Raw genomic sequence first — 21787 nt, 5'->3', positions numbered from 1 at the left:
TGGCTCTGTCACCCGGGGGGTCCCTGCTGCACCGGGGGCAGTGGAAGCGGAGGGGCTGAGAGCAACCGCTGCGTGGTGCCACGTCCTACCGAGCCCAGGCACTGCCTGGGAGGGATCTGGCACAGAGCAAGCCTCATCGCCTTGCTTTGGAAATTGCCCATCTGCCTCGCGCTCCCTGGCTGCGGGGAGCAGGAGCCTTGAGCTATTCCTTTGCCTCTCCATTGGAAGGAGATCGTTTTCTTTTCTAGGTCACGTAACAGATCAGTGGCGCTGCAGGGTCAGGGGAAGGAGAAAAGAACAAACACCAACCCATGCTCAGATCCCAGGAATCAGAGCCGCAGCAGGGCTGGCCGCACCTCGGGCTCCCCGCTTCAGCCTCGGGACCGGGGGCTTCTCTCCCTGCGCCCCCCTCCACACCTCTCACCTGCTCCCACCAGCCCTGGGCTGGCCCAAGCCCTGCTGAACCCGGGCAGCCGCCAGCAGCGCTCTGGGCCAGCCCTTCCCCTGCCTGTGCCCTTTGCTCTCGCTCTGCCTCTTGCTCCTTGCATGGAAGGGGCATTTTCCTCGCCCTCGGCGGCTGGCAGGAGCTAAGTGCGGCGGGTAAGGACTTCAGCCTGCCTCAGGAGCCCGGAGGTTAACCCTCGGCAAGAGGGCTTCGCCGAGCAAACAGGCAGCGGGATGAGGGAGGACAGGCTCGCTGCCACCACAGCAGGTGCTGGAACAACACAGCCAGCAGGACCCCGGCACCAGGACAAAACCACAATGTTTTCCACCTTCACCCTCTTGTAGCCCGGATCAAGAGCTGGGACTTGATACACTTCGGGGAAAATTAAGGGGGTGCTCAGGGCAAGCAACAGCTCATCCTTTCTGTTCCAGCAGCCCCCCCAACAGGAGCAGCCCAGCCCTCTGCAGCCCCCTACCAGCGCCCGAGCCCTCTCCCTGGCTTACAAGGCAAGGCGAGAGCACAAAGCGAACAGCGAGATTACATCTGTTAAAGGAAGCGAGCGGTATAATCCCCAGGCACATCTGCCCGGCTCAGGATGGGGACGCGTGGTGGGGGCTCCTCCTCACCTCCCAGCCCAGCAAGCCTCTGCCCCTCCAGGGATGGACCTCAGGGCTGCAGCAGCTTCAGCCTACCCCCCCCCCAACCCAGACAGGGGGCTCACCAGCACCAGACACTCCCTCAATCGCTTAATTGCTTTGAGGAGAAGTAAAACACAAAGCATTAGGCACCGAAGACAACACGGCACTCACTCACCGGCCCGAGGAGAGCACCGCGGCAGCAGAGCAGAAGCGCAGCACACGGATTTCAGGGCATCAAAACCTCCCCACACCGCTGAGGCTCAGCCACAGCCCTGCTTTCTAAGAGCCTATTCCCACCACACCACTGGTACAAATCAATTAGTTAATCACCAGCTGAGGGATCCCAATCAGCACCCACTAATTACCCTAATGAAGCGAGCCTGCTCCTTGCCAGCCCACTGATCCAGCAGGCTGCAGAGAGGAGCCTTCCCTCCGCAGCCCGGGCTCTGCCACCCGCACGGCCCCATGCAGAAAAGGATTTAGGATGGATGGCTGCGGGAGAGGAGCCGGCTGCCATCCCAGCACGGCCCCAGCAGCCCCTGCCTCCCCTGGGAGCTCCCCCAGCACCACCAGCCACGCTTGCTGTGTGCAATTCTATGCAACTTATGTGAATCAGTGGTCTATAAGTGAATATAAAGGTATAGATTGTGCTGGCCATTACCCAGGGGTGCATTTGGAGCTCTGTCAGAGCAGGAGGGATGTGATGGAAAAGGTTCCCCTTGCTGGAGGCAGCTCTGGTCCCCCCCGAGCCCAATCCCAACCCCAAGAGGCGCACAGCACCCTGCATGGCTGCGCACCGAATCTGAGGCACATCGGACGGAAAAAGCCCCCCAAAACACCCGGAGCCATACAGAGAAGTTGTACTCACGCCGGTGACCGCCGACCCCTTACCAGGGATCCCAAGAAGCCCTCTCATACATGAGCTACACTTTTTTTTTTTTTTTTTGTGAGGTCTGTTTGTATTTAATTATCAAATTGCAAAGTATTTACAACAACATTAGAGTTTCAAAGCATCTCCGCCCCCCACCACCCACAAAGCTGGACATTTTCAGGTTTTTCCAAAGTTTTATTATTATCCAAAAAAAAAAAAAAAAGCTAAATATTTTTACTTCGACACTGAAAAAGGCAGGTGGGGAGGAGGGGGAGCTGGGGAGAGAGAACCAGATCCACATGTTCTCTGCATAGTCTCGTCTGGAGATCTTACAAAAATGCTATTTAAAAAAAAAAATTACACCAGCAGAAAATACCTTGTACGGGGTTATTGGCCCATCGCATCCATGCCAAGGAGCATCGCGGGGTAGGGGGGATTCCCCTCTAAATTACTGGCTTTGAAAACAAATTGGCAGACCAGGAGGGCGATGGAGGGGAGGCTCTGAGCCTGCGTGGCCTCTGTTGAGGCCAGCCGCGGCAGGGACTGCAGGGACCCCAAGTCCCGCCTAACGCCCCGCACACGCAGTCAGATGGATGGACACGTAGACGGACACACAGACACACATCCCCAGCCCCGCGCCGTGCTCCTCCTGGGTTGTTTCACTGCCTTCTGCCATGAAAAGTCCCCAGCCTCTCCCTGTCGTCAAACCCCCGGGGCAGGGAAGAAAGCCCAGGGCGGTGCTGACGCTGCCGGGGCGTTATTGCTCCGCCGTGCCAGGGAATGAAACAACTGGGTTGGGAGCACCCCGGCCCTGCTGTTCTCTCACGAGAACCTGTCCGTGCTAAAGAAAACAAAAGGTCACGCGTTAACACGTGCATTCGCCTTCTCTCTCCCCAGCTCGTGGGTCCAATCCGCCTTCTGCACATTGATTTAGAGATTTAGGAGCCTTCTCCCGGGGACGGGGATTCTGTGTCCCTCCCGTGGTTATGGCACAGGCTGCCCCTCGTAGCACTAAGGGGCTTCTCTGGGACCCATCAGCCAAATGGCCACGAGACCAGGAACTCAAAGACCTCAGGGCGCGACGGTCCCTGCACGAACGCAGACAGCAAAGGCGCTGGGGGAAGGAGAGGCTCCGAGTCCCAAGGTGGTTTTAAAAAAATCCATTAAAACAGTTGCTGTTCTCCAAGCCAAAAGCAGGATCTCTCTATTTGTGCCACGTTTGAAGGCTTTACTATTAAAAAGGGGCCACCAAGCCAGAACTTGTTCAATAAATAAGACGCTGGGGAGCTGTGGGAGCGAGCGGGAGGCAGCGACGGCTCTGCCCTGCTCCTGCGGGGGCAAGGGGCAGGAGCATCTCCCCCCGGTGCAGCGTGCGGCCCCAGCACCTTCCTCACCTGGTTTTCCATGGGTGCTGGGCCACCGAGGCAGAGCCGCAGGAGCCGGCGGGTGCCACAAACCACCGCTGAGCTCCTGGATGAAATACCCAGGCTGAGAGCAGGCTGCAGGGGCGCACGCCCCGAGCATCCCTCGGGGGCACCAGCGACCCAGCCCACCAGCATTTTTGGCACTGAGGGTGCTCGGGACAGGGGTGCTGACTGCTGCAGCCTCGCACGCCAGGACAGTGAGGGGTTCTGCTTAGGGACAAATGCAGACAGAGACGTCGGCATGACGGCAGGAGGAAAACGAAACCACATGCAACCTGGCCGGCTGGTGGGGGGCGCGCGGGGGCTATGTACAAGGTGGGCGCCGGGGCTGTGCGTGGCCCCAGGGGTTCAGCCTGGTGGGGACAACGGGGGGGCAAAGCTGGGCACGGGTAAGCAGTGACCTCCGAAACACAGCCAAGGGCTTGGGGAGCGAGCCAGTGAGCCTGCAGACATCTGCGCGGCACAACGCTCCCCAGCAGCCCAGCCCCAGGGGGTGGTGGCAGCGGGAGCGGGGAAGGCAGCTAGAAACGTACCAGTGGACAACCGCGTTGCAAAAAACAAGTATTTCCCCCAAAAATGCTCCCACAGCCCGAGTGGCCGCCTCTGTCGTGTGACCCAGCCCCGTGGTCTCGATTTGGGGTTGGTGGCCAGGAGAGGCGCAGCGTTGGGTGGAGAAGCCCTGAGGGGGCTGCAGGGGGCCAGGCGAGGGCTCCGTGGGGTCCCCCCCTCGATGCCGATCCCAGAAGCAACGAGGTGGTGCCCTGCGGGGGACAGGCACGGCTGGAAGACTCGACTGTGTGCCCAGGAGGTCCCACGGGACGGGGCGGGCAGCGGGGCCCCGAGCAGGGCCAGGTCCCACTCCCGGCGCGAGGACGGGCAGGCACTGGAGGAAGGAGCCTCAAGGCCAGCGTCCCGTTGGCACCACGGGCCTGCGGGATCGTGGGGCCTGGTGCCTCGCAACGTCTGCTCTCCAGCTGCATCCCAGTCCAAACCAGCGCTGGCGTGTGCCTTCCCCACAGCAAAACGTCTCTGTGAACACCTTTGGGCAAACCAGAGCAAAAAGGGTGGGCGAAGGGGTAGGGAAAGTCGTGGTGATTTTAAACTAGGGAGGGTGCAAGAAGCTGTGGCCACGTGTCCGGGGCAGGAGGTGCTGTCCCCCAGTTTCTCTGGGGAAAAAGCCTCCCAAAAGCCTAGCCTCCTGGGGGGGGGGGGGGGGGAGGGTGATGCCCCGCCAGCCCGCTGCCCCGCTTGCCCTCCTGAGCCGGTGCCAGCACCCTTGGGCTCCTCTCGCCCCTTCGTTAATCAGGGGCCAGCAGTCTTAACGAGCGACGGGGCACCCGGCACCTCCCCTGGCCGCAACCAGAGGCGATGCCCCGTCCCGCTCCAGGGCTGCTCCGCAAAAACGGCCCCCTCGGCGGGGAGGCCGACCCTCCGCGCCCCGCGGCGAGGTCTCCGGTGCCAGGAGGAGCTCCAGGTCTATAGGTTCTCGCCGGGCTGGTACTGGGGCTCTGTCGAGGTGAAGTAGTCCTCCAGGAAGGCCTGCAAGTACTCGAAGGTGGGCCGCTCCTCGGGGTCCTTCCTCCAGCACTGGCACATGAGGTCGTGCAGCGATTCGGGGCACTCGGGCGGGCAGGGCATGCGGTAGCCCCGCTCCACCTGGTCCAGCACCTCCCTGTTCACCATCCCTGAGGAGAGAGGGGCCGCGGTGCTGAGCGGGGGCCGGGCCGGACCCCGCACCGTGCCCGCCCCACGGGGGGCGAGGGGCTCCGTGCCAGCTGGCGCCAGCTCTCACCTGGGTAGGGCACTCTGCCCTTGGTGGTCAGCTCGGTCAGGAGGATGCCGAAGGACCAGACGTCCGACTTGATGGTAAACCTGCCGTACAGCGCCGCCTCGGGGGCCGTCCACTTGATGGGGAACTTGGCACCTGGGCGGGGAGGCAGGGTCAGGGGCTGCTCCCCCCCGGCGCAGCCCCCAGGCCCTCACGCAATGCGAGGCACCGCGGGACTGACCCAGGGGACACCACAGCACACCCTGCGGGGACTGGGGACCGTGACATGGCCACCGCCCGCGTCCCGCCCGCACCTTGCCGGGCCGTGTACTCGTTGTCCTCGATGAGGCGCGCCAGGCCGAAGTCGGCCACCTTGCACACCAGGTTCTCCCCCACGAGGATGTTGGCCGCCCGGAGGTCTCGGTGAACGTAGTTCATCCTCTCCACGTAGGCCATGCCGGACGCGATCTGCGGGGCAGGGCATGGGGACTGAGGCTCCCGGGGGGACACGAGGGCTCCCCGAGGGGGGACGGCTCTGCAGCCGGGCCCGACCCAGCTGACGGGAGCTGGGACGCGGGACTGGGAGGGGAACGACGAACCCACCTGAGCCGCCATATCCACGAGCTGCGGCAGCCGCAGGTACTTGCCCATCTCTCCCTTCAGGAAGTCCAGGAGGCTCCCTGCGAGGCAGACAGCGGTCAGCATCCTTCGGCAGAGCAGAGTCACCCCCCTGGGCCAGCCGGCGTCCCTCCCGCGCTCACCTTTGCTCATGTACTCGGTGACGATGTAAATGGGCTCCTCTGAAACCACGGCGTAGAGCTGAACCAGCTTCTCGTGCCGGAGCTTCTTCATCACCTGGGCTTCCTGCAGGAAGGCCTCCGGGGACATGGTGCCGGGTTTCAGCGTCTTTATTGCCACTCTGGTGGTGCCGTTCCAGGTCCCTGGAGCAGAGGACACATTTATGGGGCCGTGTCCTCTGCCTGCTCCCCCCAGCTGGGAGATGGGGCGAGGACGCTGCGCTGGGGACACGGGGCCGAACTGGTCCTTACCCATCCAGACCTCTCCGAAGCAGCCCTGCCCCAGCTTGACCTCGAGCCGCAGTGACTCCCGGGGGATTTCCCACGCGTCCTTGGCAAGCCCTTGGGTCTGGGGCTTGGACGTGGGGCAGACGGTGGTCAGACGGTGGCACAGGCCATCGGCGTGTTCTAGCGGGGGACAACGTGCGGGTGATGCTCTGGCATTCAGGCACGCGACGCCTTCCTTGCAAAACACCTCGGGGACCCGTACCCAGACCCTTTCTCCTTTCTGAAACCCAAGCTGTGTTTTTCACCAGGGTGCCCCCAGCCTGGTTTGGGGACCCCCACGCCAGTGCTGGCTTCCAGCAGCCGCTCCCTGCGGCAGGGGCACATCCGTGTTGGAAAAGACCTCCAGGACCACCAAGTCCGACCGTCCCATCACTAAACCATGTCCCTTAGAGCCACATCCACGCATCCCTTAAATACCTCCGGGGATGGGAACGCCACCACCTCCCTGGGCAGCCCGTTCCAAAGCCTGACCACCCCCTACACGGAGAGATTCCTCCCGACACCCAACCTAAACCTCCCCTGGCGCGGGCACAGCGCCCTGGGCATCACCCAGACCCCTGGGACGTGGGGCAGGGGGGTCTGGCCACGCGCGGGACGGGGCAGAGCCGCGGCCCCAGGTACGCACTGGAGTAGTAGGCCACCAGCTGCTGCAGGCTGCCGAACTGCGTGCGCGAGGTGATGTAGAAGCCGCCGCTGTCCAGCTTGCGGATCTTGTAGTGCTTCACGTTGAGCCCCTTGGCGTTGTCGAAGTCGGAGACCGAGAGGCAGTAGGCGCCTGCGGGCAAAACCCAGCAGCTCAGGGGCTGCGCGGGCACCGGATCCCCGCGGGGGGAGCAGGACGGTGCACACAGGCTGCCGGTTTTACCCCAAAAAGCCCCTCTTATCTGTCATTTACAACTGGTGCAACAGCCAAGAGGCACCACGAGGTGCAGGGATGAATGCAGCAATAAAGGGGCAGGGACATGGGGGAAGGATGGGGCCGCAAGGAGCAAAAGGGAAGGTTCACGCTGCTGCCTGCATGAGCTGTTTCCACTGGAATAAAGCAAATAGCACCACATTCAAAGCACCAAAGCAGAAAAAAACATCGAGGAGCTTTCCCCAAAGGTGCATTTGGAGCCAGACTAAGGCACGTTTCCAGGTAAGAAACGGCATCCTCAGCCAGTCAAACTCCGGAGATCAAACTCGCACAATCAGGAAGCACAAAACAAGGATCGAGAATCATTAGACCTGAAAGGAGGACCTAAAAATTCATCACTGCTTTTGTCTGGTTGCTCGCAAGCAAGAATTTGACATTATGCAGGTGGTAGGAAAAAAAAAACACACAAAAAAAAGTATTTGTGGGACAAAAACAAAAAAAGAACAAAAACAGAAAAAATCCAGGGAGAGGACGTGCTGCTGGTTTCATTCCAAGATGTTTTGGAAGCCCGTGGGTACATGGGTGAGCAAACCATTAGTGCTGGGGTGGGTAAAAACAGGACACCTCTGCCTCCAGCTTGGATGCCAGGAGAAGAATGTGGCAGAAAGGGGACAAAAGGGAAAAAAGGAAAAGAAAAGAAAAGAAAAAAAAGCAAAGCAGCAGCTGGGCGCTGCACAGGGAGTAAACCCCGGAGGCACAAATCCTGACGGCAGACGCTGAGCACAGAGGGGACAGCACCAGGCTCCCACTCTGCACTGAACAGAAACACCTCAGGCTGAGAGGTGACCGCGGTTTCCCACGGCACAGAAATGTCGCCGGCGATTTCACGGCACGCTGGCACCCGCTCCCCGGGGGACCAGCACCGGAGGAACAGAGCGCAGGATGCTCTCTGTGCCGCAGGGGCTCCGTTTGGTGACCGTGAGCCTCATCCCCTGCCCGCGGGGTGAGGCTCCTCTTCCTCCTGCCCGTCTAAGCCAGGGGAGCAGGGAGCGTGGCCAAGCGCTGAAGGACCCACACGGATGCCCCCGTGGGTCCCCAGGTGCTGAGGGTGGCGTGGCCGTTCCCAGCGCCGTGACCCATTTTCCGCGGAGGAAGGAGGGGAGGAGGGAGGCTGGGGCCGGCACGAAGCACAGCAGGGTGGGCACCCCGTGTCCCCGCGGCTGGGGCTCACCTTTCGTGGTCTCACTCTCCCGCACCAGGAAGGTCCCCCGGGGGTTTTCGGGGTTGAGGAGCAGCCGCTCGGACTCCCGGCGAGTGATCTTCCCGAAATACCACCTGCGGGAGGGAAGCCACAGGCTCAGCGCGGGGCGCCCGCGCGCCCCTTGGATTCGCGAGCAGCCATCCTGCGCTGCCGACCACGGGCACCGCTCAGCACCTGGGCTCCAAAAGCCTCCCCAAAGGAGGGGCAGCCCTTGGGGCACCCCCAGCTCTTGCCGGGGGTGGGATTCCCCCACCGTGGGCTGTGCCGCCGGGTGGGGACAGTCTGCGGAGACGCACGTGGATTGGAAACCAAACCAAACCAAACCAAACCAAACCAAAAAAAAAGCCCCAAGAAATACAACAGAGGCCCCTGCAGGTTTTGCCCAGGAGGAGAGGGACAGGAGAGAGGGAAAAGCGCTCGGTGGGTGGTGTTTTTTTTTTTTGCTATTGCTTTTTTTTTTTTAATTAAAAAACTGTCTAAAAGATGGCAATTACTCTTCAGCCTGGATGGAGTCTGAGGGCGCGACATAGTTACTGGGGATGTAGCCCGTCTGTCCTGTAGTGAGGGAATGAGCCAGCCACCAGTCACCTTCCCTGCAAGAGAACCAAAACACACTCAGTGTGAAGCCAAAAAGCCCCCAAGCCCCCCTGGGCCGTGCCCTCTCCTACCTCCGGGCAGCGTCCCCGTGTCCCTAGAGGCATGGGAAGAGCAAGCAAAGCCCAGCCCGGGGGGGGACAGCAGCGAGCAGCACCCGCACCCAGCCCCGCAGCAGGACCCTGGCACACAGAAAGACCCCCCGGAGACCCCAGGGCGTGGGGCAGGAGGGTGGCAGCAGAGCCCAACCTGCCCAAAATCAGCCCTGGGAGTGCTGCCGGCACGGGGGTGCCCCGCTGCCACCCCGGGACAAGCAGCATCTCCACGGTGCCAGGGTCACCCACGTGCATGTGGGATGCTGTGAAATGAGGGGTCTCCTGGCTGGAAAAAAGGCCGGAGAGCCAAAATACCTTTGGAGCCATCCGAATTTGAGCCGGGTCTGGCTGGAGGTGAGACGCAATGGAAACCCCAGCGAGCAGGTAAGCGGGGAGCAACAGGCAAAGGGGGAGGGAGGGGAAATGGGGAAAAACGCGACAGAATGGCAGTGATTAAATAAAGCGCCAGGAAAAACAAAGGAAGGCAGAATTTGTTAAACACAGGCTACTCAAAGCAACAAAAAGGATCAAATAAATAAAGAATGGAGCAGGCTGGAACAGTGAGGTGCTCTCTAGGCTGCTGCAGTGCCCTCGGGCCGGATCCAGTGGGCACGGGGCAGCCGGGCTTGGTGCTGGGCACAGGGGTCCCTGCTGCGGGCCCGGGGGTCCCCCTGCAGCCTCTGCCGAGGGGTGATGGTGCTGGGGCTCAGCCGTGGCCCACAGCTCGCCGAGCATCTCCAAACCAGGCACCCGGGGTGCTCCCAGCCCCAGGCCGGGATGTGGCTGGAGTTTGGGCGATGGGGGGAAAGCTGCCTGCAGGCAAAGCCCAGCCCCGGTGCTGCGGGGTGGGCTCTGCCCCCGCTCTTCCCCGTGGCACACGTGTCCCAGGGCTGGCCCCACGCAGCCGGGGCCGAGAGGAGGTGGCCCCAGGAAGGTCTCGAGGTGCTGGCAGGGTGCAGGAGCCTTCGCCCGCTGCGCTCTGCCGTCCGCCCCCTCGTACCCCGCACCTGACCGGGACGGGAAGGACAATAAATGGATAAAAGCAAAAGGGCCCTGGGAGGCAGCTTCCCCTTCCAGGCAGACAGCAGGGGGTTCCTCACAGGACATCCACGCTCTCATCCGTCACAGACAGGCACCTCATTTACCCCGACCACCCACGAGGCAGGGCTAGGGGAAAACGGCGGATCCGCGCGAGCAGCCCGGCGAGGACGGGCCGGGTGGCTGCGGGGCGCAGGGCGTCCTCCGCACCGCTCCCCAAAAATACACCGAGAACCTCAGCTGCTGCAGGCACGGACCCTGCGAGCCTGAACCCTCCGATCCTGACCCCGGGGAGCTCAGCCCCCCCGCCCCGACCCCCGCACACCTCCACCTCGCCCCAGCCCTGCGTGCCCACGGCACGGGGCGCGCTGTCCCCTCGCTCCTCGATGCAGGGGGCACGGAGCTGCTGCCCCCCACCTTCCCCGGGGAGGCCGGGACGGGGTCGGGGGCTGCTTCGGCTCCTTTCCCACGGGGCCGGAGCAAACATCTGCCTGAGAAGCGCCCAGATTTCGGCTCGGGGCTTTATTCCAGCTCGGGCTGAAAGGCTGCAATCTGGGAATTCGGCAAAAGCAAACTATTCCAAAAATGTCTCAGCGGAAGGGAAAAAAAAATAACAATCGCCATCATCAAAACAAAGCATTTCAACAATTCCCTGCACAGTTTTACCCCAAATACCCCGTTACACCCCCGCTGTCTGCCAGCTGGCTGGGAGGGGGCCTTCTTTCGGTGATGGGGTGAGCGGATTTGGCCCTCAGGGAGGCCGAGGGTCACTGCTGGGGCTTTGCAGGACGCAGGAGCAGGGAGGGGAGCGATGGGCTGCAAACCCAGCCCCAGTCCAGCAGCCACCAGGCAGCAAAACCACCCTCTCACAGCCATGCCGAGCAGCGGGGTGCTGCCTGGGGCGGATTTCTCCAGCACTTGGCTCCTTTCCGAGGTCTCAGCCACAGCGGACACCGCTGGGGTCAGGGGCTGGGTGCTGCACCCTCGAGTCCTGGTGGTCTGCATCGCCAGCACAGCCCTCGCGCCCCCTGGGATGGCACCGAGCACATGGCATGTGGACCCTTCCCTCTGACCAAGCCTTTGACCGACAGCAGCAGAATAGGGGGGAAAAAAAAGTACAGACCCCTGCTAGGTGATTTAATGCATAAAGAAAAACCCCGTGTATGTGGGCTGACCCAGACCCCGTGAGGGGCAGAGCTGGCTTCGTCACAGCACGAAGCGGAGCAGGAGCCCGAGGCCAGCTCCCTGCTGGGGCTGGGAAGCGGAGAAGCACCAAACACCCCAAATTGGGGCTTTTCGTGCACCACTGAAGCCCTTGATGCAGCACATCCCAGGCTTCACGGACTGAGCGAATCCCCATTAATAAACGATGAGTGTGGGAAGGAGGAGACCAAGGACTGAACTGAAAACCTATCTGCGTGGCACTGCTGGATCCCTGCGGGACAGGGGCGCTGCCTGCGGGACAGCCCCTCATCCTTCTCCCTTTGCGGGGCTGGCTTTGGCCCCAGGTTTCAAGGCGGCAGCAGCGGGGACAGCGAGCTGAGCGCGCTGCGCATCAGGACCGAGCACGCAGCAACTTTAGGAGGTGTGCCAGTCCCCGGAGCGACCCACAGAAAATAAAAAAATAAATTAAAAAATGCAAAAATAAACGCAAAAGAAAAAAAAAAAAAAAGACCAGGAAGGAGCAGAAACCCAAACGAAACAGGACTGATGAGGGGTGCCAGACGCAGACAAGGGGTGCAGGCCCAGCTCAGACCTCCCTGGTGCAGAGCCGCCGGCACGGAGGGGGCTCCGCGCGCTGTCCCGCTCGCCCAGGGAGGACAAACGTGGCCGGGCACGGCCCCCCCCGGCAGCCTCTGCTCCCTCCTGCTCCCACCCGCCGCGGGCAGCCTTTCACCAGGGCAGGTCGGCAGCAGCGGTAGCAGCACCAACCCGCGATACACACCTGACGTCCACTTTCCTCCTAACGAAAGCGTGGCGGGCAGGAGAGAAGAAAAACAGTCAAGAGGGAAGCTGAGATCGCAGGCACCGCGTAAGCACGAGAAAAGCATCTGGGGAGTGGGAGGGGATGAGTCCAGGCAGACGAGAGGCAGCCGAGCGCTGACGGGGACAGGGGGCAGGCGGGGACGTGACCCCGAGCTGGGGACTGGCTATGGGACGAGGAGGTGGCTTGGTGGCAGGGCTGCAAGGCAGCGGTGCCCAGCAGCGGGGCCAGGAGGACGGGGGAGCATCGAGCATCACCCAAGCGATGGCCTCTAATGCCAACGTCCTCGGACACGTCACTGCTTCCACACACGGCTCTGAAATGCCCCTTGGAGTGTCCCCGGGGATAGCTGGCCTGCCTGACGCTGGGCTCGGTGACCCCTCTGGAGCCCTCTCGAGGGGGTGAAGCTCTCGGGGGCTTGGCCACAGGGGCACAGGGACACTCACGTGTTGTTGACAATTTGGAGGCGTTCTCCTTTCTTGAAGGACAGGTCCGTTTCGGTCCGGGACTCGTAGTCATAGAGGGCCACGAAGGTGGTGACTCCACCTGCGACAGGGACCGCTCAGGATGAGCGCCGCCACCCCGCGGCACGGCACCGGGGGACCCTCCTGTCCCACCAACCTCCCACCACCAGGCAAAACACCTCTGCCAACCTAGCCCAAAAAAAAACTCCTTCCAGAGGAGAGGACCCCACCACCACCAGGAGGAGCTGGAACCAAACCCAGCGAGACCCAACCGCCAGCACCCGAGGGACCCGGGGCCGCACTGACCGGCCAGCGCCCCGGAGCGCTGCGGCGACGTGACGGTGTCGGAGGTGTTGAAGCCTCCGAAGAGCTTGGATTCGGCAGCCATGGTCCCGAAGGAGCGGCTGGGGGTGCGATGGGCGTCGGGGGCAGCCGTCTTGCTGGGTGTCTGCGAGGCCGGGTAGCCCCCGTGGTGGGCGCTGTCGGCCGGCTCCAGGCTGCGCCGGCGCTGGCTGGGGTCTTTGGGCTTGCTCTTGCTGCTCCCCATGGTCCCGGGCTGGAGGAGGCAGAACACGCAGAGGACTTTTATTTATTATCATCGTCATCATGAAGCTGCTTCCCAGGGGTTTTGCAAGATGCCTGCCCTCTAGGAAATGAAACAAAACCCCCAGAGGCTTTTCAAGCACCAGCTGCCGGGAAGCCCGGCCCTCCTGCCCCCGCCCCTGGACGGCATCGCTGCCCCCTTACACCCACGCTGCCCCCAGACGAGGCGGGTGGGGAGATGGGATAACAGCACAGCCACCAACCCCACCGAGGAACGCCAGGGCCAGCCCTCCTCGAAGGAAAAGGCTCCTGGACACCGGGGCGAGCAGCAGCACGAGCCCCAGGGCCACCCGCACGCTGCCGACACATCGGGGATGCTGCGGGGCCACGTCTCTGCTCGGTGCCTCCGGGTGCAGCCCCACACCACACAGAAACAGAGGGGACAGCTGGGTGGCAGAGCCACCGCAACGTGTGGTCACCGCTCGTCAAAAGCTCATCAAAAAAAAAAAAAAAAGCTTGCCAAATCTCCTGGTGCCCCAAAGCCCCTCCTGCACAGCGGGGCACTCTATAGGGCCGTGCTTCCTCACGCACGAGGGGTTTCTACCAGGGCATGGATGGGAGAAAGCAGGACCCAGACAAACGTTCACAGGACGGGATTCCTCCAACAGAGAAACTCGGAGGATCCGCAGCTGCACCGCTCTCCTTCCTCAGGAAGGGGATTTGGGTGCTGAGGACGGTCCTGTGCAGCCCAAAGCCTGCAGCAAACCGAGCCCTCGGAAACAAGGAGCAGAAGTTCGGGTCGGGAGCGGTGTAAGGCAGTCAGCGGCTAAGGACCAAGGGATCTCTGCTTTATATATAGTCCTGCCTTCCCTTCCACTTAAGATCCTGCTCTATAAATACCTCCAAGGTAATGATATAAATGAAGGAAGGGAATTATTCGCAGTCTCCCAAGATGGCAGGATACACAGCAGTGTCCTGCAGCTATGGAAGGAAATATTTAGGCTAGAGCACGCAGGCAGGATGGAAAAGTGAGGCGGAGAAACCTCTCTACAAGGAAAAACCAAGCAGGTGAGGAGCAGAGGAGGCAGCCGGCGCCTGCGGGGCACGGAGCAGAGGGCGAGCGGGCTGCAGCTGCCTGCCAGGCTTTGCCCCACAGAGGATTTTCCAAGCCAGAGCTGGGGCTGCTCCCTCCTCCAGTTCCCTCCCCATGGTCAGGGCTTGGTTTGACCGTCACGGCTCGTTTTCCAAGAGTCCTGGCTTCAAGCAGGGCCTCGGCCCACGCTTTGGGGATTTGGGAGCAGAGCGGGACGGGAAGGTCAGATACAAACCCCGTGCTTGCAAATCGTCACCGCTGGCAAACTGGCGGTGGAGAAGAGGAGAGAGGCTGCCCCAAAAATACACGTGCTGCTTAAATCAGAAGATGCTTGAGCAGAGTTGCAGGGGAAAGCGGGTCTTTAGAAAAAAAGAAGCAAAGCCCCCTCCCGTACCAAGAGCCAACCCCCCCGTGCTCTCCTCCCTCCGCTCACCTCCGTGCGGGGCTCGGGCACCCGCTGGCACTCCCGGGGCCCCGTGGGCTGCCCGGGGACGGCAGGGCTGTGACCACGGGGCTCGTGACAGCCCACGCGCCTCTGAGCAAGGCGTGCCGCTGCTCACAGCTTCCCCTGGCCATGGCACTTCCCCCAGCAGGGACACAGCAGGGACACAACTGGGACACGGCCGGGACGGGCAGCGGACGGAGCCGTGGCCCCTGAGCGCACCCATGGGGGTGGCTGTGGGGACGGGGGGGGGCTCCTGGCCCCCAGCACGCTGAAGCAATCGGGTTGCCAAAAGCTGCCCACCACCCGCGGCCGTTCCCCACCTGTGGGTACCGTGCCCGGTACTGGTGTGCGCAGCGCCGTGGGCGTCCTCGCAGCCGCACGCCCCAGCACCCAGCCGGTCGGTCCCGCACGGCACGGCCGGTGCTTGGTGCTTGCCCGCTCCCTCCTTTTTCACACCCTCCTCGCCCCCAAGGTGACGGTGCCGTGCGGGGGGCTCAGCACCGCTCCTGTCCTCAGCCGGGCAGGATTTGGGCAGGGCTTCCCCCCAAGGTGCAGGCGGCGGGCTGGAGCGCAGCCAGCGTTCCTCGCGCTCGCCTCCGACGGATTGGAGGCAGCAGCTCTCCTGCGGGCAGCATTAGCACCCCAGGCACGTCGCAGCCTGCAGGGACTCCTCTCCTTTCCTCTCTCCGGGGGCTCGGCGCCGCTGACAAATTGCGAACCACCGCGGTGCTGAGCCGCGAGGTGTCAGCTCTGCTCCCTGCAGGACCGGCTCCTGGGGGCACCAGGAGATGGGGAGACCCTCCCCGTGGCGATTCCTTACCTGCGTTTTCCAGCTACAGCCTGGCCGTGGGGTTGTGGGGGGCTGCCAGCGGACTCAGCTCAGCTCCTGCAGCAGACAGAGGGATGTTAGCGGCCCTGTCCCCGCCGCCTCGCGCCAGCACCGCGGGCTGCTGCGCCCACCCTCCTCCTCCTCCTCGCCACCCGCCCACCTCGGCGGGTCCCCCCAGCGCGGGGCAGCCAGCTCGCACCCGCCCGCTCTGCTCTCTCATGTGTGAAGAGGGGACGATTCTCTGCTCCACTTCATCGCACCCACCCGGCGGAGGGCGAGGAGGCGGCGGGGGCAGCCCCGGGCGATGCACGGCGGCGAGAGGGCAGCAGGGACGCGCTGCTCCCAGGGCGCCCCAACCCGCTGCGGGGTTTTTTGGTTGTTCCCCAAAGGAGGAGAAGCAAAGTCAGCACCACGGGGCGCTTCCAGACCCATTGCTCCGTCTCGGATGGCTGGGACCGGCCGCAGGGGCACTGGGCCACCAAACAGGGACCTTGTCCCCGGGGCCATGAGCGGCCCTCCCCACCCCCAACAGAACAGCCAAACCACGGCGTGAAGCGCGCACAAAGTCTCGGAGCACCTCACGCTGCTCAAGCCCTGACTCAGCAAGAAAAGCGTGTTTTAACCAAAATTTTCGAAAGGCACAGATTCTTATTACAAGTGTGGGTGCCGAGGGGATGTGCAAATCATGCTATTTTCTGGCAGCAGCAGCCCAGGGCAGAGCTTCGGGTCAGAACCAGAGCAAGGAAGGGCTCCACGCAGCTGGGGGCTCTCGGACGCCCTTCCCCACGCACAAAACACGCAGGGGTCTGCTGCAAGGCAGCCCCTGCGGCACCCCCAGGTGGGCCACGGCCCCCAGCAGAGGGATGCTGCCGTGCCAAAAAGCCAGAGCCCAGGCTTCCCTTCGCCTCCAGGGACACCGCACACCGCAGACGGGTGCTGACGGAGCGGGCACCAAGCTTTCCCCCATGCCACCAGCTAACCCTGCTGCGCACCGCCCAGCCGCGGCCTCCCGCCTTCATGCAGGAGCCCCGGGTGTCAGCAGCGTCGCAGCACGCAGCTCCACGGCAGCTGCTCCGGGCTCCTTATGCTCCAAATTTGCAGCGTGAGGCACAAACCCGTGCAGGAGCTGCAGCCCCCCGTGTGCCCCCCCACCGGCCGGGCGCCGTGCCGAGGATGTGCCACGCTGCGGGTTTATTTTGCTCCCCTTCCCTTCCCGCCCCCCCCCCCCGCCAGTAAGTTTTGTGGCTATTTTTAGTGCATTTGATGAGGGTAACGAGCAGCAGCTGATTGACAGCCCTTTACGACTTGAATGGTTTGTAATTTGTGCTTGACTAATATTCGCCGCCAATAATTGCACAGCGGGATGGGAGGTGGGGGAAGCTGCAGTCTCAACTCCAGGCTGCAGCACATACAAATAAGGCTGCGACGCGCACGCACGTGGCGTCCCCACCGCCCCGCGCCGTGTCCCCACCGCCCCGCCGTGTGTCCCCAAGCACAGCCACGTTCCCCCGGTGGCCCCGTGGGAGCACCCCTTGGGCGGCGAGGCGCTCTGCCCCGCAGCAGGCACGGCACCCCTCCCGGATCCCCAAAGGGACGCTCAGCACCGAGTTCTGCACACGGGGTCTTCCCGGCCCCCCGTTCCCCCCCCCCGCAAGCAGCAGCAGGGCTTGGCCGAGCCGTGCATCCCTGCCCAAGAGAGCCCTAGCAGGAGGGCACCGCCGCGCTCCCCCCTCCAGAAGCAATTAAACGAAGCGTGCTGAGCTGCACCGCTCAGCTCCGATCCCATCGCGGCACGCGGCAGCGGCTTCCCCGTCCTCTCGTGCCGGGGGCAGCAGAGCCCCCGCGCAGCGCAGCCGGGGCTGGGAACACCGCCTGACCTGCCTGACACCCCCAGCCCTCTGACACCGACATCCCCAGGGTTTTGCTCCCCCCCCCAAAAAAAAATTAAACGGCAAGGTGGGACGCGAGAAAGGGCTGGCTCCTCCGCCCTACCTCGCAGGGATGCTCCTGGAGAAGCAGCACCGGGGGGAAGCGGCTGCTCGGGGGCCGACGCGTCTCCTCCAGCCAGGCTGCTTGCTGCTGCACCCCGATGGCTCAAGGATACAATGGAAGTTGTAAAAGCCACGCTGATAGCAGGCTTGGCGACGCAGGGGGAAGCGATCTTATTTTTTTTTTATTTTTTTTTCCCAAAGACACTAACAAAAGACACTGATTGGGAGCAGACAAAACACAGAAATACCACGTTTGCTGGCTTCTGTGTAGCAGGAGCAGAAACCTTGGGAAATTCTGCGACACGCTGGGGCCCCGAGCCAGACAGGGAGCCTTGGGGAGGGAGAAATCTCTGGCAAAACAGGCTCTGTCCTTGGGGCTGCTGAAGAGCCGGGTGGGTGCCGAGCAGACCAGGACACGGTGCTCCAAGCACGGGGACACCACGCCGGGCAGGGACATCTGCACAGTGACCCCCCTAGGCTTTAACGCCCCCCGTAAATAGGTGTTGCTTTCCTTCCCTGCAGCGTGGTTGCAGGCAGACCTCTGCCAGCCCTGCCTGCGGGAGCTTCGCATTAAGCACGACCTGAATCCCGGCTCGCACACACAAAATCAGAGCAACCACCGCAGGTACAGCTGGGGGGCGGCGGGCAGGGGGCCACCAGCAGCCCCAGGCAGGTTTCCCCTCGCGCCCGCCCGCTTCAGCGCCTCGCAGAGCCCCCGCGAGATGAATAACTGCACCTGTCTGCTGCCAGACTGAAAAATGAAGCGTGCAGGACGGCGGGGACGCCGCGCGAGACAAAGCCGCCTCGTGGTGCAGCGCCGAGCCCACCGGGGGCGAGCAGAACCAGAGGGAAGGAGCGAAAAGCCACGGACACGGCCCCAAGCCCACCCCACGCCCCGTGCCCACGCCGGGAGCAGGGACGGGTTCACGCATGGCACACAAAAAACCCTGCTGGGTGTGCCACAGGGCAGCGGGACCCGCGGCTGGAGGCGGCCGACGAGCTGCCACGAGCACGGCCAGGGGGCACCCAGGCAGCCCCAGCGGTGCGCGGCCCCGTGCCCGTCCTCCAGCAGCCCCCTCCCTGATGTTGGCAGGAGACGCAGCCCCAGACACGCACACGCAGCTGCTGCCCCCAGATGGGGGACTCGGTGCCAGGGATGCCCCCGAAGTTTTGCTTCCACCCGCGGCAGAGGCGGCGCCAGAGCCTCGCCAGCCCGGCCGTGAGCGGTGGCAGCGGGACGGAGGGGCTGGGGACGAATCCTGGGACACGGACACCTTGTAGGGCACCACGATGGCAGCAAGGCACGCGGCTGGGGGCCAGCAAACGGCAGCGCAGCCCCTGGTGCACCCGGGAACGCCTCGCTGCCCTGCCCGGAGCTCGAGGCCCCGGCACAGCAGCACATCTCCGACGAGCCCCACGTGCTGGTGAAAAAAGGGGGGCTGCTCCCCCAGCCCGCAAAGCGGCCTCGGTGCCGCTGCCGCCCGATGCGAGGAGCGGCCCCCTCCCTTACCACCCTGTCAGCTCCCGTTAAATTTAGAGCTATCTTAATTAAAGCTGCACAGCCCAACCTAGCAGGGGCCAGCGGGTCGTGACAGGGCGAAGGATAATTAAATCAGCCATACAAATGCACCCCCCCCTCCACGCATGGGGGAGAGTCACGTTCGGGAGCAATTTGGGAACGTGTCAAAACACGAGTTAGAGACCAGACCGAAGCCCCGAGAGGCACAAAGCAGGTGCTGGATGTTTATCTGGCCAAGAAACTCAGAAACATAAAAAAAAAAACCACAGAGAGAGGCGTGCAGGGAGGCAGGGACAGACCGCGCCGCCCCCAACCATCGCGGGGCCACACGCTGCCCGGCGCAGCGGTGAGGCCAGGCCTCGACAGTCATTTTGTTGTTGTTGTTTTGTTTTGTTGTTGAGGCAATGGGAAGCAAGTTACCCAGGCAGGCAGGGTTTCACAGGATGGCTCCACACACACCCCAGTGCCCCCAGTGTCCCCCGGAGCACCCCAAAGCCAGGCGAGGGCAGGGAAACCCTGACAGCAGGCGCCCTGCAAGCTCGATCTTGCTTAAGGCGGGCAAGAAAAAAATCACAAGGCTGACCTGAGCTCCCAAACTCACTGCCAGCTCCCCGGGGCGAGCAGCGTGCCAGCACCTCGTGCTTTCTGGTGTTTTAAGCCTTTTGCTGCCCCAAGGGCTCCTCCCCAGCAAGGGCAGAAAAGTGGCTTTCCGTAAAGAAAAGCGGGATCTGGGCGTAATCCCAGCGCGGCAGCGCCTCGGGCGGGGTTAGGAGGCACGCAGGGGATTTCTGTGATGGGAGAGATATGGGCACCACCTGCAGCAGACCCGGGCATGACAGAGCCACGTCTCCAAAGCTTCAAACCAGGCAACAAGTCCGGCCCCGGGGCTAAGAGCTGAGGCCACCACTGACCCGGAGCCAGGAAGGTGCCAGCCCGCGTTCCAGGGCTCCTGCAGCTCCACCAGCCCCGTGCCCATGTCCCAGAGGAGGTCCCAGGGTTCAGGGCACTGTTAGGAAGAGTTTGGGGTCAGGGAAGAAGCAAAAGTGAGCCGGAGGCTCCTGGAGCCCCCGCATGAGTGCTTCTGGAGAGCATTTGGACGCTTGGACGGGAGCACCTTGCCCCCAGCCAACAGACGCGTCCTCCGCCCCCTCTGCCGTTCAAGGGCACCCTGGCAATCAAAGACAAGAAATTTTTCACCCCAAGGCCAGCCCGGCACAGGGACGGGTCCCAGCGAGGCGGTGGGATGTCCCCGGGGGAGACGCTCCAAGCTGGGCATGGCCCCGGGTCGCCTCCCGGTGCCTCCCAGCCCAACTCACCCTGCACCTCCAGGATCCCCGTCGGGGCAAGAGCCAGAAGCAGCGATTGCCAAACCAGCTCCAAGAAATGCTTTCCAAATCCCTTGGCGTGCGTTCACCTGAAGCGTGCTTCTCCCAGACAGGTGATGAGGGCACCCTTCTCCTCCTGCCAAGGCCGGGAGAAGCAGAGGGAATGCTCCAAAGTGCACCGAACGCCTGCGGGGCCGGGCAGCATTGACAGGGAGCCGGGACCAGCACCAGGACTGACGGAGCCACGGGGCAAATCTTCCCAAAACCGCCCTCCAAAGAGACCCCCAGTACGCACCTTGTCAGTACCAGCCCCAGGGCATGCCCCCAGCCCCCAGGGCTCCCCACCAGCTGCCATTTCCCGCAGCCCCCCCAAATGCACGTCGTTCCCATCCTCCCCCCGAGCACCCCCCGTGGAAGAGGGGCCGGGCGGCAGCGGGGTGACCCGGGCTGGCCTCTGGAGGAGGAGCGCGAGGCCGGGGAGCTCAGTTCCCCATTCCTGCCTCCCAGCTGCCGGCTCCAGGACGGCTGCAGAAAACGGAGCTTGCTTCTGCTTTCTGCCAGGAGAGAGCCCGGGGCTCCCCGGGGACACCCAGCGCCCAGCCCGGCTGCTGGGGAAGGGGCAGGCTGGCAGCGAACGGCACGGATCGGGCCCAAAGGGCGCTGCCTCCCCGTGGGTGCCGTGGCTCAGGCGGTGTCGCACCGGGCAGCACCGCTGCCATTGCGTGGCCGGCGGAGCCGGGCGCCCCAGGCTGAGGATGGCAGCTGGGCCGGGCGGTGAATCCTCCGGGCTGGGGGAGGAGGAAGGGGCACGGAGCACGTGGGAGACGGAAAAGCTCCGGATCCGAGCAAGTTGCAACCACCCCGGCCACGCTGGCGTCACCGCCAAAACATTTCCCCGCTGAGCAGAACCAGCCTGGCCAGTCCGGCCGGCAGCGGAGCTCCCCGGGCCCCCCCCGGGCCCTGGGGGCCGCAGCGTGGGGCGCACAGCCCCCTGCCCCACGCAGCCCCTGCGAGACCCCGGCGGCACAAAACGCTCCGAGGCGGACCAAGAAGCGAAACGGCGGCTGCTAAAACAGGAGAAGGGCTGGGAGGTGTCCGCAGGGTCCCCAGCGGTCCCGTGGGGTGGGGAGGGCATCGCCTCTCCTCGCCGCTGCCCCGCTCCTGGATGGGGACGGAGCTGCCCCCAGGGATGCAGCAGGACGCGGCCGGCACAGCAAAGGGAAGGAGAAGGGCCGAGGGTCTTCCAACCCCGCTTTGCAGCAGTCTGCGCTTGGCACAACCCTGAATGTTTTCACCCGAGCACAGCGGAGCCCGCACGGCAAATTTATGCTGATCATGGGCTTGTTTTCCAGGCTACCTGGGGATCCTGGGGCAGCTGCTGAGCACAGGCTGCGTGCTCCAGGGAACCTCGGGGCCACCAGCCCCGATGCAGGCATGCGCAGGGGGCTGTGGGTGAGGGCTGGGCGATGCAGCTGCCAAGGCAGGGTCAGCCCCCCGGGATGCTCGCGTTACCCCTGCC

At 63.4% G+C, this 21787-nt stretch overlaps 1 protein-coding gene across 4 annotated transcripts in view; it reads right to left on the bottom strand.

Moving 5' to 3' along the window:
* Nucleotides 1-2128: 2128 nt before the first annotated feature.
* SRC (SRC proto-oncogene, non-receptor tyrosine kinase) overlaps nucleotides 2129-21787 on the bottom strand; it is a 30951-nt gene continuing 11292 nt past the window's right edge. For 3 of the 4 annotated variants that reach the window (XM_080557732.1, XM_080557729.1, XM_080557731.1), the window contains exons 2-13: nucleotides 15425-15490; nucleotides 12830-13079; nucleotides 12506-12605; nucleotides 8843-8941; nucleotides 8319-8422; nucleotides 6857-7006; nucleotides 6196-6351; nucleotides 5908-6087; nucleotides 5750-5826; nucleotides 5461-5614; nucleotides 5171-5302; nucleotides 2129-5063 (exon numbers count right to left, since the gene is read on the bottom strand). In XM_080557732.1, coding sequence (XP_080413858.1) covers nucleotides 4855-5063; nucleotides 5171-5302; nucleotides 5461-5614; nucleotides 5750-5826; nucleotides 5908-6087; nucleotides 6196-6351; nucleotides 6857-7006; nucleotides 8319-8422; nucleotides 8843-8941; nucleotides 12506-12605; nucleotides 12830-13070 — 1602 coding nt within the window. In that variant the 5' untranslated portion in view covers nucleotides 13071-13079; nucleotides 15425-15490 and the 3' untranslated portion in view covers nucleotides 2129-4854. Of the gene's footprint in view, nucleotides 5064-5170; nucleotides 5303-5460; nucleotides 5615-5749; nucleotides 5827-5907; nucleotides 6088-6195; nucleotides 6352-6856; nucleotides 7007-8318; nucleotides 8423-8842; nucleotides 8942-12505; nucleotides 12606-12829; nucleotides 13080-15424; nucleotides 15491-17425; nucleotides 17642-21787 lie in introns of all 4 variants that reach the window. The other variant, XM_080557730.1, reaches the window with a different exon arrangement.

This window comes from Anser brachyrhynchus (genome assembly GCF_964034855.1).
Source record: "Anser brachyrhynchus genome assembly, chromosome: 16".
NCBI classification, from domain to species: Eukaryota; Metazoa; Chordata; class Aves; order Anseriformes; family Anatidae; genus Anser; species Anser brachyrhynchus.
This window is presented reverse-complemented; position numbering and strand designations above follow the sequence as displayed.